Source organism: Natrix helvetica (genome assembly GCF_964273705.1).
Source record: "Natrix helvetica genome assembly, chromosome: 2".
Lineage (NCBI taxonomy): Eukaryota > Metazoa > Chordata > Lepidosauria > Squamata > Natricidae > Natrix > Natrix helvetica.
The window spans coordinates 221,251,828-221,270,855 of NC_138552.1; the positions used below are offsets into that span (position 1 = coordinate 221,251,828).

The following is a 19,028-nucleotide window of genomic DNA, read 5'->3' on the forward strand; positions in this document are numbered from 1 at the left end:
TTATCTCTTACTTTCTTTGGGATCTGCTTAAGAATGGTTATTTCTTTATCCTTATATTTTAATGATCCTCTCCTTTGAGCTCCTAGAACCTCATCTCTTGTGGTTTTTCTAAGAAATTTAACATGAACTTCCCTTGGAACATTGTGTGTTCATGCATAGGCTGAATTAATCCTATAGATCAGGTCAATATCCCACCCAAGCTGTTGTTTGTCTCTGTTAAAATATTCTGCTAACATTGTGGTCAAAAAAGACATCCTTTCAAATTCCATTTTTATCACATGATTCTCAAATTCTACATTCCCCCTTTGGATTGTCTTCAGGTCATCTCTCATCCCAACCGCACCCTCCTCCAGTACACCTATCCTCTGCTCATTCTGTGTGGTTTGTTGTTGCGTCTCTCTGAGCTGATCATTTAAGTCCTGCAGTTGTTTCTTCATTTCGTCCTGTCCCTTTAAGATGGCTTGAAGCATCTGATGAATGGACAAATCCTTTGAGCTCTCCTCAGGGGCTTTGGGTTGTAAAAAAGATCCCAGTTGTGACTGGTGGGCAATGGGGCTGGACGTAGAAGATGTCGGGGCCGATGAGGCCTTTCCAGGTGGTAACTTCTTAGGACCCATCATGAAGCTCAGAGATAGTTATTGTTCTGTACAGAGAAATGGTGTCCATGGGAAAGCACAGCCGGTAGAGATCATCAGACAGGCAGATCCAAAGGAGAATAAATCGTTTAATACAAAACTAGAGCAGATAGGTGGATCAAAATATTCCAAATTCTGGGGAAAAACTTAGACAGCAAAATCTTATGCACATATAATCAAATTTAAATTTCATATTATGCAAAAGAATTTACTATAGGCAAATGAATATACAATTTCTGTTTAAGTCATTTTAATTCAAAGCATAATGAATAAAAATCATCTCTTATTCGGTAAGATTCTGATCTGCTACTATCTACAAAATAAAAAGGCTGAAAGTTAAAATATCTGATTAATCAAACCACACACTCTTAGCTTAAGTTTAATTGAAATCTGTTGATTGTACAACCAATTGTGAAACAATGATAATACCAAGAATTGAGAATTGATCACGTTACTCACTTAACAGACATTCCTTTTCTACAAATCATCATCTCTTTTCAAGGAAAGTTAATCTAAATGGAATAGTAAATCCAATCTGATAAGATCATCGAAACATTGGAAAACTAGTCAGCTTACTCTAATGACATTTTGTTATACTAAAAACTGTTTTATATATTGCATCACCAACTAACAGTAATGATTTCTATAAAATTCTTCTGTTACACTGAAAATTTGATCTGGGAAAAATGAACACTTGACATGAAGACTACTGTGACAGAGGAAAAGGTAAATGTTGAAAATTGCTTCTCTTCTATTAGCTAGAGCCTAAACTTACTCATTTTTAAAGAGAAAGTATCCTAGGATCCCAACTACATTTATTTTATATCATCAACAACTTATACCAATCTATTCAACCTTTACCATACCTTTACCCAGTTTCAAAACTGGGCCACAATAATGAAAATGTTTTAATACATTTTAATAATCATAATACAAAATTTTGTATTCAGTTTAGAAGAGAAAAAGTATGAATTTGTGATTATTGGAGGCGAGAATCATTCTAATTCAACAAAATTGGTTCATCTGGATAACACAATAAACTGAAGTTCTATGTCTTGTATTTGATATCTATTTTTAATTATGCTTTTCTCATCTTACAGATAAAGCAAAATTGTTCACTTGATTCAGTCTGTCTAAAAAAAAGCATAGAAGAAATGAGAACCACCTCTGCCTTTGGCAACCTTTCACGTTTTTCATATTTCCATAGTATCTTTAGATTTGTTTATATTTAAAACCTGCTTTTTCTCCAGAAGCTCAAGGGGACTTCAATGAAGATCTCCCTTTACTATATCCTCATAGCAACTAGCCTATAACTTGAGGTGACAGACCCATTTTCCATGGCTGCGGGTGAGTTTGACAATCCAAACTCCAAGCAGCACCTGCACTTTCTGTGTCATATGAGAAGAGCACATCTTCCTTTCCCTGTCCTTATCACTTTCTATAGAAGGACGATTGAAAGCATCCCATCATAGTACATTATTGTTTGTTTTGGAAGTACTACTGTTTTGGGCAGGAATGCTGTGGAGAGAGTGGTGAGGACAGCAGAAAGGTTTATTGGAAGTTCACTTCCTTCTATCCAGGCCGTGGTATATACTCATGAGGAGCTACCGACTGAAGCATTTGTAGGAGATCTCAAGTCCTCTCCTTGCTGGAAAGGAATTATTTAAAAGATAATTTACTTGCCAGCTCTTCATTCCACTGTATTTGTCAGCATTTTTCACCAAGCAATCTTCAATCTGCGATTTCTTCCTCAGAAGTCATTTCAAAATAATATCAGTTGCCCATCCAACAAATGTTAAGCATACTACGAGATATCCTAGAGTCAACATCATTAACCCCAGCTAATGCTACAGAATTACCTGACATGCTTTGTTGAGAATGCATATTAGGCAAGGATCATGATGCAGGTCCAGGAGGTACAATCACGAGTATCAACTAGAAAACAGGAATGCCAAGCTAAATGTCTAGCATTCTATTATAGATATGTACAATTGTGTCATAGTGAGCAATAATCTGCTGCCAAGCACTTCTTATCTGACCATCTGATAGTTGATATATGAACATCATCCTATGGCGAGTATCTTCAAGCTTCAAATAAATCTTAATACCTATCTAGCTGCTTTTTTAATGGCATTCTAAATGCAGGGAAACCTCAAACTGCAAAAGTAGTAAATGAAGTATCATAATCTCATATTAGTTCCAGTGAATCTCTCTATTTGGGATAAGAGCAAAGAAAATGTACAAATGAAATTCCATATTCATGATACTGTGTACATTCCATTATACACTTCCTTGACTTGGCAACATCTGTGCTTCAAATATTCTAATCCCTAAAGTAAATTAATTACATTTGAAAAAACAAGCTAAACATGAAAGTCATATCCCTTAAAAATATTTTCAAAACACTAAAGATTTGACCTTTTTAAAATGCAGCATGCAATAAAATTAAACCAAAATCCATAAGGGTCATTCCGCTACATAAAGTAATGATAAAGGAAACAGGTCTAGATTCCTATGCAGGTGGATTTTAATTAGACTTTCCTTTGTGTCTCTCATATCACATGTATTTGCTCCAGAAACAGGTAGAGCAACCTAATGGGAATTGGTTTCATTTGGTGGATAATTTTTTTTCTATGTGAAAGGACACGAGATGCAGCTAGTAGTGTAGGAATCACTTCATTAATGCACATATTTTCCAAAGCAAAACATTGAATTGTCATTTGCCAGATAGCAGCAGCCAGTATTCAGTTTGTTCTTTTTTGTAAAATGGCATAGCAAAAAATACCACGAGAAAATGTTTTAAGCCTGGTATTGAAGTAAAATGCATAATTTATGAGTTACCAGAGAACATTATGATTTGTAATAGAATTTTTCATTTGATTATGTTAGTATGCTGTTAACGTATCAGTTGCCAAGGAAAGTACATTTATTTGCTGCCTCCTTTTATATCCTGGTAACTATTTTTTCTACATTGAACTGTTTTAACATTTAAAAATGCATGCATTTTTTATTTTTTCATAGTTATAAAATATGCTATTTCATTGTCTTTGATTTGCAGAATATTAAAAGGTGTACTATTACATTTCATTCTAGAAACACTGAATCTAAAATTAATTTTGCCCAAACTGAATTTTCACTTGAATCCTACTCCTTATTCTTTCCAGGTGTGTTTTGATATGGAGTGAGATTTGTGTATTCCCAGGTCTCTCCTGACTCTGAGAAAAACATACAGTTTGCTATTCTTTTATCTTTACTATTCCTTTATTTTAATGTGTATCTTTGTAAGGAACTCTAATTGATAGATTCTTCAAATGGTTTCTTTAGCTATGCTGTACAGATTTCAAATTAATTAAAATGTCAACATGAGGCCTTTTAATGAGGGATTTGTCCTATAAGACTTGCTTTTACAGGGCAAATTCTTAATGATGGGGAACATTGACAATCACGCATCCAGCCACAGCATTTTTATTCCTTGAGTTAGCTACAAAGCTGAAAGCAACTAAAATACTTGAATTCATAATATTTAATTAACCTAAGTTAAAGCTGAGGATGTCTGCAGACAAAGGGTAGAAAAAGTCAAGAAGATGGGCATAATAAGATTGAAGCCTTGATTCTCTTTGCCCACATTTTAAAAAGAACATGCCTTCCACAACATGCATCTCAATTTGCATTCCATATTGGAATACTCTTACCTAAAGCTTAGGACAGCTGAATAACTTTGGTATTATCACAGCAATGATAATATTCTTAAACAGCAGATTGTTATTAATATTGCGGTAGACATGTTTTTGCCTATAATTAAAAGATACAAATCTTAGAAATTTTTTAGTTAAATGGTATTCTATTTGTGAAGATGATGATGTCTATGTGCTTTTGATCAAGGAAAGGTAACCAAGAGTAAATGTAAATATTATAGGGGAGTATTCTTTGAGAAGATGTTCGGTAGAACTCTTGGAAAGAGTCTAAGAAATGGCAGTAAGCAAAATTGGGCAAGTGTACTGTAGTTTTATGTTGGGAAGAAGTGGACAAGTAGATCAGTGCGAGAGTGCGAGAAAGTTTATTACTCTTTTACTGATTTAGAAAAAAGTGTATGATCTTCAGTTATGGACCATTTTATGTGAATATATGAAATTGCAGGTTGGTTGCTGAATGAAATAATAATGTAGTCTGGAATCTAAGTGCAAATAGCAATATATGGATGCTCAGTGACTTGTTGGTATTCAGGCAGGAAGAAGGCAAGAATTTCTTTATGTTCCTTTTGTAGTTTTTATAGATAAATGAATCAAATTGCTTGCTCTGAGGTTAGACATGTTGGACAGGAAGGTGAATATATATATATATATATATATATGTATGTATGTATGTATGTATGTATGTATGTATGTATGTATGTATGTATGTACGTACGTACTTTGGATGCAGATTATGCTGTTTTTTTGACTGAGATGATTTGTATCGAATAGATTGCATGATGCAACCACGAGTCATGGTCTGAAACTTTACCAAAGAACAAGGTAGTTATATTTCACAAAGAAAATAGGGTGAACTATTGCTAGAAATGCATAAATAAATAGTGAAGAATTAGAGCAAACATGAATTTAATCACCCTGGTTGACTGTTTGTTAAAGTTGGGAATTTAGATAGAGAAATGTTAAGACATTCAAATGCTGATAGAAAGGGAGTAGGTAGTAAATTGTCCTTGTGAAGAAAGAATGTGAAAGAGTCAGAATGGCTACATAAGAGTACACATGTGTGACTATAGGTAGTCCTCGATTTACAATGATTCACTTAATGACTGTTCAAAGTTACATCACTGGAAAAAGTGACTTATGACCCTTTTTCACACTTATGACCATTACAGCATCCCCATGGTCACATGATTAAATTCAGATGCTTGGCAACTGACTCATAGTTATGTTACTTGTAGTGTCCCGTGGTCATGTGATAATCTTTTGCAACCTTCTGACAAGCAAAGTCAATGGGTAAACCGAACTCAATTAACAACCGTGTTCCTAACTTAACAATTGCAATGATTCACTTAACAACTGTGACAAGAAAGGTCGTAAAATGGGGCAAAACTCACTTAACAAATGTCTCACACAGCAACACAAATTTTGGGTTAAATTGTGATCTTAAATTGAGGACTATCTGTATTGCATGGAAATGAGAGTTGGATATGTCAAAAGAAATTGAATACAGTGATGATGGAGTGTGTATAGGTACTTCTTGAATTACAACAGTTAACAGCCATTTAAAGTTACGACAGACTTGAAAAAAGTTATTTACAATCTGTCTTTAAAGTTATGGCTGCTGTACCACCCCCATGATCATGTGCTTGACAATCCTTTAGTGCTAGGCACTCCTTTAGTGCTAAAAAGTGAGATGGGCGGTATATAAAATAAATAAATAAATAAGAATGTGTTTGTGATTTTGGTACCTTTGAGTCATTGTTAACTAATGAAAATCATGGGTCATCCTTGGATAGTCATATTTAGCTTAGCAATCACCTTAATTGCTGCATCTAATATTATGATTATATTTGGGATTGAAATGTTATTTTAAATTCTTGAAATGAGGTTGCCATACAAATATATCAAAAACACGAATGCTAAGTAGTAAACCTTTCATTACACGTTCTCTCGAAATCACTTAGAAAGATAAGTTTTTAAAATGACGTACTGGAATTAAATAACTAAATCTGAATATTTTCAGTTGGAAAAGTCTTTTTTGGTTTAACTGCGGACATGGAATGTGATTGCCCTGCTGTGCTTATTTCTTCTCATTCAGTGATGGCTTATGTCAGTGAAATAAATAAATAACTATCCTAGAATTAATTTTGACTTTAGCTCTATTTGGAGATACATCCCAAAGATCTGCAATCTAAAAGACTTAATCTTGCTGTCATTCTCTCTTTTTTTGTTTTTAATAGGATGATGAAGTTGTTCTGCAGTGTACTGCTACTGTTCACAAGGAACAACAGAAATTGTGTCTTGCTGCAGAAGGATTTGGCAACAGGCTCTGCTTCTTGGAATCAACTTCTAACTCCAAGGTACATCAAGCTGTCTTGTTCTGATGCTGTTTTAGATATTACTGATTCTGCTTCACGAACCATATCAGATGCCGAGAGAATAATGGGCTGCATGGGAGAGTGAGCTGTAACATTGCATACAAACAGCAACATGAGGTTTTACTGACAAGAAGCCTGCTCTTGGCGGCAGCTTCGGTAGCCTTGCATAACTTTAAACATATACGTTCATACATAAATGTATATTTAGGATCCTTGTGAGACAACTGTGTTTATCTGTGACATAAAACAGTTTCTGCAATTTTAAAATAGTAAATTGAGACTACATTCTTTTTTTAATATGATTTTTATTGCAACTTAAAAAAATAAGATTAAAAAGTAATACAAACTAAATATAGAGTAAAGAAGAAATGAGAAAAAGAAACAGTCAAGAGAAAGCAAAAAGTACAGAAGAAAAAAAGTTAAGGAAAAATAGAAAAGAAAGAAAAAAGATACAAAGAAATATTCTTCACAGCAGCTATGAGTACAATTATATTTTAACGTCTCTCTCTTAAGTTATATCTCAGAGTACATTCTTAAATGCATCCAAAAAGGCCCCTCAGATTTTACTAAAAAAAATCAATTGAAATTAATTAAATACTAAATTTACTAGAAATCTGTAAAGCGCTTTTGTGGGAAGAATGGGATTTATAAAACATTAGAGTCATGAGTGACAAAGTGGCTGCAGTACCAAGAATGTCATCATGGACAGAAATAGCTATAACAAATAAGTTGATAACATGATGGATTCTTGATGGATTCATTGTGTTCTCTTTGGGATAGCTATTATTGTGGTCTGGAAGCTACAGATAAAGCAAAATGCAGGAGCAAAGTTAAGTTTTTAAATGTGATATATAAATATAAAGTTATAAGGACTGATCATAGTTACTTTTTCAGTGCTGTCATACCTTCAGAAAGTCACTAAACAGGGCAGTCATTAAGCATAATCTACCTGTATTGTACATAGTTAGATTCTAGTGTATTTTTAATTCTCTATACTATTTGAAGACATATTTGCATGGCAGGGGATATTTAACTATTTTGATTTCTTAAAAAATAGAGTTTTTTTTCTAGCTATGTTTTTGAACTAGTTTTAGCTACAAATGTTTTCTTTTGGTGAAGTTAGATATGTTGATGAGAGAGTTGAATATATTTTTAAAATTCTGAATAGACGATCTCCAGAAGAGATGGTGAGTTCAGGCAATTTCCCCCCAATGTTTTCCTTAATATAATTTTAATTAAACATATTACTTTCCATATGGCAAAGACTAAATGTTTTATTTTCAGCAGCTCATCATTTTCAAAGTATTATTCATCATCATAAAAATTAATTGGAATGTTAAATATTCATTACAATAGCACTGATCTTGATGGCTTCATCTATCCTGTTCCCTTGTAACTGAACAATCCTAAAAAAATGTAACAGAATTGAAGTACAGTTCTATAATAAAAGGTATTTCTTTAACAAATAAATATCATTTAAGAAAAACATACTGTTACCAGGTTTTTGTCCTGGATTTTAAAGACTTCATGCAAATATTTGTAATATCATCATTTATTTTGTTGATTCTGTAAGATCTTATGAAAACAATTTTTAATAGTTTTTATATGCATGTGCATAAGCCTTTTTGTTTTGCCATGTTCTTTCTGTCAGTACAATGGCTTCTTGACCTGTATATACATTTCTTATCAGGCCATTGAATTGTTCTGGGATTCCCATTTTTCTGAGCACTTTCCACAGGTCGATGTGATCGACATAATCAGTGAAGCACATATTGACTTTTTTGGGGTATTATTCAGCTTTTTCAATTTATCTAGCATGTTTAGGAATAATGTTTTGGGTCCTTTAGCCTTTCTAAATCAGTTTGAACACCTGGCATCTCTTTTTCCACTTCGGGTGCTAATACTGCTCCTTGTCACTTTTAACAGCTTTCTGAAGCTCTTTGTTAAGTTCCCTTCTAAGATTTTTGTCTTTCTTGGCTTCTCTTCTCTTGTTGTGAATTTTCATGGTTTGTTCTGACATCCAATTTCTTTTCTTCTGTTTCTTCATTTTTGGCAGTTTCTTTTCCCATTCATCCTTAACAACCTCTTTAAATTTGCTCCATAATTCTTTTGGTTTTCTATCAGTGAGATTCAGGACCTCAAAGAGGTTCCTGATGTTTTCTTTGAAAATGGTAGGTATTTAAGATTGTATCATGGAAACTGGCTTTCTCCTTTAGCTTAACTTGGAACTTGTACATGAGCAGTTTATGATTGGTTCCACAATCATGTTTGGCCTGGAAGAAATTTTATTTATTAATATACTGTAGCTTGCCTATTGCTGTAGCAAAATTACAATATGTTACAGTATAAATGACATTGGATCAAATTGATCTGGCAAGTTTAGCCACTAAGATTATTCTGTCAGAAGAAATGTTACTCCTCCATGATTGAATCAAAGATGAGAAGATAATAGCAGAGAACAAACCAACAACTGCCACATGGAATTTGTAACTTGGATAATAGTCTGAAAAGGATAAAACGACAGAGCTGATCTAAATATATTTTTACCTACATGGATCTACTTGTACCACCTTTTAAATTAAAGTGTGGAATACGATCAGTCTAGATAGAGATTTTTAAGGCAATATATATATACACATTTTAAATAGCACATGGTTTCTCCTAGCTAAGCCCCCTCTTGAATTCCTCCATGTAGAAAAAAATTCATCAGTTCATACTTTCTTGTGAGTAGGAAAATGCCAGGGAATGGTTTTTCTTGTATTACTGTAGTTATGCTCTTTGGTTAAATTGTTTGAATATGCCCTCAAGTGGTGAGAAATAGTACCTACCATATCTGAGGAAACAAATGCCTCATGATGAAATTACATTTTGAAATCAATTATATCTTTGCTACTTTATTTATTAAATTTATTTGCCATGAGGTGACTCTGGGTGGCTTTCAATGTTAAAAGTAGTAAAACATACAAATATATATTTCTACCATAGCAGCAATAAAAATACAATATTTGATTATAAAATGGGAGGGGAAGGAGCAGGATGCCCAGGGGATGGGAGGTGGGAACTACTATTGGCCCATCAATCATCTTCAGTGTGATACATCCCCATTGGAGACCTTGGCCAACTGGCACAATCAGGTCTTCAGGCCCTTACAGAAAGTCAGGAGGATGAGGGCAGATCTCATCCTGGCGGCAAAATGTTGCAAAGGGCTGGAGCCACAGCAGAGGTCTGGATCCTGCAGCCAGAATTTCTTTACCAAAAGAATCCACAGCATGTTTCCTTTGTTGTCAGTTCCTCAAGTCCTGGACTCATGCTATGCAAGGCTTTATAGGTAATAATCAACACCTTGAATTACACCTGGGAGTAAACCAGCAGTCAGTGCAACTTGCAGAATAGCGGTGGGACATGGGCAGTGGTGGGTTCCTGCCTGATCGCACTGGATCGCACGCTCCCTTTCGGCGCTGAACCCGGAAGTACGTTCTTGCCCCACCCCTGGCGACAGGACGACGCTTGCCTGCGCTCCACCAGCTCGGCTGGGACCGGAGACGTTTCCTCAGCGGAGCGGAGCGCCTGAAAGGGACGCAGGCTCAGCCTGCCAGGCTGCCACCGCTCCACTGAAGACATTGCTGAGCAGAGAAACGTCTCCGGTCCCAGCCGAGCTGGTGGAGCGCAGGCAAGCGTCGTCCCGTCATCAGGGGCGGGGCAAGAATGTACTTCCGGGTTCAGCACCGAAAGGGAGCGCGCGATCCAGTGCGATCCGGCAGGAACCCACCACTGGACATGGGCCACTCTAGGGACCCCAAAGACTGCCAGTATTGTGTATGGAAGCATTCATGTAACTCTAGCCTTTAACTTATGTTGAGTAGTGTTCTTTCTCTTATTAGTAAAAGCCAGAAAAATAAAATTGCATAAACTATTAGAGGTATTTTTTATGTACAGTTGTTCGTTTATACCCAAAATATAATGTGCAAATGAAGCCTATTTTTGAAGGTTTTGTATCAGCTTTTCCCATGTTTTCCATGAGTGTATGTTGTATAAGCAGATGCATAACATAAGCCGCTTTTAGAATACCATTCATTCAAAATATTTTATTGTACCCTTCAGCTGAGAAGGCTCACAAATAGACTTACATAAAAGCAAACTCAGTCAGCAGTAAAGCACATACAGTGAAAGCATCATTACCATTGGTACATAACTCTCTTAGAAATCCCACACAAAGCATATAAAGAATACCTTAATGCATTAAAAAGAAATGTGTACTAAGAAATAAAATAATTATGTGTGAAAAATGAAACAATAATTTACACTTGTTCTTTCTTTGCATTAGGTCATAAATAAAACGTACAGTCTGCATTATGCATATGTAATTACAACATCAGTAAACTACTTCAGTTTACTCATTTCATTTTAATTGTTCCCTTGGATTGTTTATCGTCTGGCTGATTGAGGCTTCTTCTGTAGTTAGTGCAATGATCTCTTGCAAGTTTTAAGTGTTTGGCGTCACAAACAAAATCACACTAGCTTTTAAAACCAATGTGCATATAGTTAAACCATTTAACTCTTGGAAGCTTTAAACTCCATAAAGAAAAAACTTGATTAAATTTGTTAAAAGAGTGAGGATTAGACTGAATATACAGGTGAAACTCGAAAAATTAGAATATCGTGCAAAAGTTCATTTATTTCAGTAATGCAACTTAAAAGGTAAAATTAATATATGAGCTAAGACTCATTACATGCAAAGCAAGATAGTTCAAGCCGTGGTTTGTTATAATTGTGATGATTATGGCTTACAGCTCATGAAAACCCCAAATCCACCATCTCAGAAAATTAGAATATTACATACAATCAATAAAGCAAGGATTGTACGTAGAACAATATCGGACCTCTGAAAAGTATAAGCATGCATATGTACTCAGTACTTGGTTTGGGCCACTTTTGCAGCAATTACTGCCTCAATGTGGCGTGGCATGGAAGCTATCAGCCTGTGGCACTGCTGAGGTGTTATGGAAGACCAGGATGCTTCAATAGCGGCCTTCAGCTCTTCTGCATTGTTCGGTCTCATGTCTCTCATCTTTCTCTTGGCAATGCCCCATAGATTCTCTATGGGGTTCAGGTCAGGCGAGTTTGCTGGCCAATCAAGCACAGTAATCCCACAGTCATTGAACCAGGTTTTGGTGCTTTTGGCAGTATGGGCAGCTGAAAAATGAAGTCAGCATCCCCATAAAGTTCGTCTGCGGAAGGAAGCATGAAGTGCTCCAAAATCTCCTGGTAGATGGCTGCGTTGACCTGGTCTTAATGAAACACAGTGGTCCAAAGTCCTCTTTTCTGATGAGAGCAACTTTTGCCAAAAGCACCAAAAACTGGTTCAATGACTGGGATTACTGTGCTTGATTGGCCTCTCCAGTCTTCCTCCATACTCTGGGTCCTTGGTTTCCAAATGAGATGCAAAAGTTGCTCTCATCAGAATATAATCATTATACAATCATATAAACATGATTGTACTATGTATAATTCTGAATATCTGTTTTGATATAAAGTCTCAGTTGAATCCAGCTGGACTCCTTGTGACTACATGAATACTTCCATTATGTTTTCTTGGCAACTGTATGGAAAATGCTTGCTATCACTTGGATGTTCTTTCTAGTCTACATCCTAGAAAAGTTGTTTCTCTCTCCAAACCTGCTTTGCTTCCATGCCCTGGAATAGTTGGCCAGGTTCAACCACCTGTGAGAAGATTTGACATTTACTTACTAGTACTGACCATGTGATATTCAGATAAAGACATAAAGTGGGGCAAAATTAATAAGGAGTTATTGGATATGAGATGGGAAGCAAATACATTTCATAAATAAATAAATAAAATTTCTCATGTCAGGCTATTCCCAGTGAAACATACTGGATAGGGAACTGCTTGGTAAGTTGTGCCTTGCATATCTATAGTGCATCCCCTTTAATGTAAGGAATTGATTGACGGAGCACAGGTTGTATGTAAAGTAATTAAATTGTTGAAGTTTAAATTTCATCATTTTTCTCAAGCAGTGTAAGAGTTTTTCTATGGCTATTAATGTGAATTTTCCACTTTAAATTGATTAGAAAGGTTGTCATGTTTCTTGTCTCCATTTATATTTCTAACTGAGTTTTTGAATATGATCAGTGATAATAGTCAGCCTAAACACAGAAACCGTGGAGCAATGTCTGTTTGAATTTAGAGGATATTTCTTATAACATCTGAAGCTGAAATCCTATGCACATCTAAGAATAGGTTCCATTTCTATCAAAAAATCTGGAGATTTTGGGGGTTTAGTGGACTGATTTGTTATTCTAAGGAGCTATTGTAATCTCTTTTACTTTGCAGTCATTGATGATTTAAGAAGTCATAAAGCATCAGTTTATCAAAATAAAATCCTATTAGCCATTCCTTTTCTAGGAGACTCTGTAATATACATTAGTCTTTTTCTGGGATGGTGGGTATATTTCTGTTTTTTAAAGGAAGTTTATGAGGCTGATCTGGAGCCCAGAGGCATTCTGAGATTATTCTGAACATTGCTGCTCTGCAGTTTATTAGCTCCATCTATTTTATGCATGGATTTAGTTAATTAATAGATACATGCACACAGAGTAGAAGGGCTGGGGGACTGCATGTTAGTTATTTCCATGTATACTGAAGACTTCAGATACAGAGGATTGTGATAAAGTATCAGGAGAATGTCTTGCTCAATGCTCTTTTCATAATTTCTTTTTTTCAATTAGAATGTTCCTCCGGATCTCTCCATCTGTACTTTTGTTCTGGAGCAATCACTGTCAGTCAGAGCTCTCCAAGAAATGCTGGCTAACACAGAGGAGAAAGCAGAAGGGGTAAGTTGTGATGTGTTACAAATGGAATGGCATTTGGAATTAAGGATAAATAATACTCTTTTGTAACATTCAGATTTTGTCCAAGAGGATCCAAATCAATTCTATAGGGCAGCTTCTGCAATATTATATTTTTATTAATTATTGATAATAATTGCCTATATGCTGTACTTAGATGCTCTTAATAATTCTTAGGATCTTGGTTAAGACTTAAATTATTAAATTTCCACCAAAGCTGTATTGAAGTCAGGAGATTGCAAAATCCCATTAAAGCTTTTGTGGTCAAATCAATTCAGAAAGGAAAGGGGAAAAAAAGGATTCTGGTGCTTGAAAAACAACAACAACAAAAATTAAGCCTTTTATAAGGTAATAAAATAATGGGATTTTGGATATTAACTTCTATCCCAGCTAATCCTTAGTTTTGCTTTTTGGTATCATTACTTATTTAGATTGCAACTTGTGCCACACAGCTTTTTAAACTATTTGTAATTTTACCAATCAAAAGAGTATCGACCTAGAACACAATAATATCTTGGGGCAATTCTGTTTACAGAATTTGTATCTCCTTTTGCCTGCAATTTTACCAAGAGAGGATTGCCCTAGCTGCTTGAAAAGCATGTGGCCCTTAAAGCCTTATACTCTGCTGTTTCCTAGCATTTTGCATGAACAACTACATGATGGCAACCAACAGGCTCTCATTTCTCCCCCCACCCCTTTAAGCTAAATCATTTTTGTTTAATGCGTTTTGGTGAGACTATAATTGGAAACGATTGGGTGATAGACTTGTGTAAACTTGTCAGATATAATTATAGAAATGCATTTTGGTATTATCCACAGTTAGCTTTGAAATATTTGTTCCTCTGTGATTGGATCGAGAGTCAGGCACATAATTTACATTTTATTCAAGAGGCATCATCTTTGAATTATCCCTTTTATAATACTGTTTCTAACTAGTTGAAAGCTACATTAAGAAAGTTAAATAATTAGAGGGAGATCATGTTAAATTAGCCTCTTGTGGGGGAAAAAGACACTTCCCAACATTATGGACTTGGATACAGATCCTGTATTCACAAACATAGTGCTGGGGAATTGTTTTTTTTTTTAAAGAGCAGGAATAATGACATCATCTGCATTGCCTTCTGCATTTTGCTGCAATCTTCTCTTTAGCTAGGGAAGAGCACATGGATTTTTCTAGCAGCAGTATTTTTCTGGGAGCTATCTATTGTAAGGCTAAACATTTCGAGGTGGCTTGTTTTTGAATGAGCCCAAGATGATTAAAAAACTGTTCTGGGTAAAAAGAATGGGTAGAACTGAATGCAGAGTTTTCCTTAATATTGGTTCATATATAACCTTCTGCAAGCTAGTCTTCCTGCTTTTCTCATGTCTTAAATGGTTTTTTTGGCGATGTGCTATCAGCTAATAGAGGGGAAGGGGTTAAATGTTGGAAAATTACTATGTGTAATTTCCATTTTAGTTTGTATGCTAGTCAATCCCATTCCCTCTTTTTTGCAAGTTGTCAAAAACAAAACAAAAGACAGGCAAAAACAGGGAGTAAGAAAGATAGGTATAACAGTGAATTTTATATTATGAATGTGTGTGTATGTGCATGTCTCTCCATATCTGTCTGTCTGTCTACTACTATGAAGTTTCCAGAGCCCCTGGAAGCAATTCTGTGGATAATTAGCAATCCCAAAAGGAGTAGTCTTTGTTCATTCCAACTTTCTATTTTTTAATGTGCAAAACAGCAGGATTGAGATGGAAAGTAGGACACAAAGTGATTCCTCATTTATTCTGCACCACTGAGAAACAGTGGATGGGGATGATATATCTAAGGAGACTTGTTTCTATTTGAATTCTTTTATCAAGGATTTTGCTGCATATTGTGGGAGGAAATTTCTATGTTTTCTATATTTTGAAAGATAATGTACTATGTATTTGTTCTGTCTATCAGAAATAAATAGGCTAAAAGTAATGGAACTTAGCTGCTCTGTAATCTGCTTTATACAGCAGAAAAGCTTTTTCCTCATACATCTTATACTTCCTATTATCTTTGCATAATTATCTCATTTTATTCACAGTAATTTGTGCAGTGTAGGTTTATCACCTCTCTTATTAACAATCTTTATGCTCATAACAATTCTGTGAGGTTGACTATACTTAGATGTTTGTTTAGAGGTCCTAATGTATGTAGAAATGGACCAGGAATTCAGTCGATCATAATATATTCTGCATTTGCCAGCACATTATTATATGACTGTAATTTTCCCTAAATACATTGGAGTGTGAAATGTACTGCTCTTCATAATTGTGGCTATGTGTTCTTTCTTACACACTCTCCCTTGCTGTGTCATCATGAGTGCCTGTACTTCAAAATTTACTAATGCAGTACTGCTTTCATTAGTGAGAGATACTCATTTTCTCTTTTTCATTTGCTGTCTGAGTCTCATACATGGATTGTGAATTTGTGTTCTTCCTGGAAACAGTCTAAACCAGGGTTTCTCAACCTGGGCAACTTTTAAGATTTGTTGATTTGAACTGTCAGCATTCAGCCACTTTGTTGGGTGAGGGATTCTGGGAGATGAAAGCCACACATTTTAAAGTTGCCTGTATTGAGAAAACACTGGTCTAAACCATGGAGGAGCAATCTGGCATGTTTTGCTTGTTATTACTTAGCAGGAAACAATTCTTACTCAGTTGTGGTGGTGGAAGGTAGTCTGGATTCCCAGGATGGTATGGCATTCCAGATGGCAATGAGACAATGGAACTTAGATAGTTGGGACAGTGGATAGTTTGGTTAGGAGAAAGAGTTAGAATATCTATAGTGATGCAAATAGTTGCTTTAGTTTGGTAAGATTTCTGTCCATATGTGAGTAACAATAAAATAATTCTATGTGTCTTTCTTAGTTTTTGAGGCCTGACAGCAGTCAGTATATTTTTCCAGATGTGTCTTTGACCAATTTCTTGTTGAGAGGTTTCCTTGTATTCCTTCTTAAAAGCATTGTTAGTGTACTAGATAGAGTGTACTAGATAGTGTCTCTAGTTTCTTCGCACTTCCCACTTGCTTTACTGGCATAGCAATTACAGCCGAAAAAGGTCCAAATTAGCCGGCATATCACTGTACATTTCTGGTGACACTATCTGTTGCCATATTTGCCTTGTTAACAAGTATAATACATGTATGTATGCTTCTAAAATAATCACAAACAAGTCTTATTGGCTTTCCTGATTACTATGATATAGAGAAAAAAAAGAATCATGAAGAACAACCTTATATATAGTTAGATTAATTGTATAGCTATTTTAATGTTATCAATATCCTATTGGGTACATTTCCTCCAACATTTAATGCAGGGGTGTCAAACTCGATTTCATTGAGGGTCACATCAGGGTTGTGTTTGACCTTGGGAGGCTGGAGTCGCAGTGGCCAGGATGGGCATGGCCAGCTCAACATCACTCATATCAAGGACTCAAGCGCTCTGCCAGAGAAATGAGATCCTGTTTTTGGGTGCAGGCTGGATCCAGCCCCTGGGCCTTGAGTTTGACACCCCTGATTTAATGCCTACTTCTTTAATTGAAGTTGCTAGGTACAATTTATAAGTGCAATCAATTTCAGTTTGTGAAACTCATAATAACATCTAAATCATGTTGTGAAAGGAAATATCAGTATGGGATCTGAAGTGGTAACAGTGGGAAAAAGGAACAGCAGCACCTTGAATGCTCTGTTTTAAGTATGTCTGTGTGTGCTTTCTCATGTAAAGGATGTATTATTATAGTTTCAAGAAATTTCAGCTCTCATTTTCTTTGAATGCACATATTCTTAACTGCTTGAAAAACAGTGAGGAGTGAGAATTGTTAAAATACCATGGCATTTTTATGATAGCCAAGAGAATTTAACATTTTACATAAAACATACAGCATTCGAAGTTCTCCATTCTATTATGTTACAGCATACATCTACAAGTGGTAAAATGTTAAGCCATTAAGTTATATATTACATGACATGCAATTTTTCCAGAGGAATTAAACAATAAATACATCATAATATCCATTTCATTTTTAAAATGTTAAAACTTATATTTGCTTCTCTTTCATTTTATTTCCCCCCTTCGTATTATGCCCATTTGACTGAAATTGAAGGTAGGATCAGTTTTATCTTTCAGTATAATATTTGTTAAAGTTGTCTTCAGAATATATCTTTATCAGTACAATAATCTGAATTTTTTAGATTTTTAAGAAAGTGTTAAAATAATTATGTTGACAAAGATGTTTATATCAAATTGTGAGGATTATATTACAAAATATAATTGTACTAACAATATTATTTTTTTTCTTTTTACAGCTAGTTGATGTGGAAAAATGGGTATGTATGACTCTCTTGATGCAATATAATCCTGGTTTATTAGAAAGTCAAATTTCCACAAAATAATCTGAATCCTGTATGTATCACAAGATTGCTTTGTTAAGCTCAAAATAGACTTTTTTTTGGAAAAGACTTTTACAATGCTAGTTAGTATTGGTGCATCCATTAGTATTTCTTATCCTATTAAATAATACAGAATATTATTCCTGCAATAAAGGAATTATACTTAGAATTTTGTGCTTTGTTAAGTACCTCTTCTAAATGTACACTCTGTATAATATTTCTTCTTAAATGTACATCATAATGAAATAATGCATGTGATATCATAAACTTTTATATATGATATTGAAGATTTGCTTTATTCACCAAATTACAACACATGGAATTGTTCAATATAATGACAATTTGCCAGAGAGTGTACACAATATACATAGAAGGTTCCAGACTTCTCTTAATTAAACACATACTTATTTTAAGACATTATAAAGCCTGTAAGAATTCACTTTGTGCATTCATTTAAAATATTACAAAATCTGTAACTTTGGCTTTGGAAATCTTTGAAATTATATTATTCAAATGTTTTATACACATATACTATCAATGTAAAATAACACATTTAAAATTATAGATATACAAGAAAAAAGAAAATATATAATTTTTATTATGAACATTCAAGTGTTGGAATTTAAAAAAAACTACCATGTAAATCTGCTTGAAATGTCCAGGTCTGCATGTCTACATAGTTTTAACTTTTATTACTAACTGTATGGATTAAATATCCTTGGAGAATAGTTTGACTCCCTCTTCTTTGTGGCAACCCCTAAGATATTGGAACACTGCTGTCATGTCTCCCCTAGTCCTTCTTTCTATTAAACTAGACATACCCAGTTCCTGCAACTGTTTTTCATATGTTTTAGTCTCCAGTCCCCTAATCATCTTTGTTGCTCTTCTCGGCACTCTTTCTAGAGTCTCCACATCTTTTCTACATCATGGTGACCAAAACTGAATGCAGTATTCCAAGTATGGCCTTACCAAGGCATTATAAAGTGGTATTAACACTTCACGTGATCTTGATTCTATCCCTCTGTTTATGCAGCCTAGAACTGTGTTGGCTTTT

General features: G+C 34.9%; 1 protein-coding gene across 1 annotated transcript in view; it reads left to right on the forward strand.

Moving 5' to 3' along the window:
- Nucleotides 1-19,028, forward strand: part of RYR2 (ryanodine receptor 2) — a 325,381-nt gene that overhangs the window by 103,047 nt on the left and 203,306 nt on the right. The window contains exons 2-4 of the mRNA XM_081941599.1: nucleotides 6,565-6,684; nucleotides 13,450-13,554; nucleotides 17,891-17,911. Of these exons, the coding sequence (XP_081797725.1) occupies nucleotides 6,565-6,684; nucleotides 13,450-13,554; nucleotides 17,891-17,911 (246 nt within the window). The remainder of the gene's footprint in view (nucleotides 1-6,564; nucleotides 6,685-13,449; nucleotides 13,555-17,890; nucleotides 17,912-19,028) is intronic.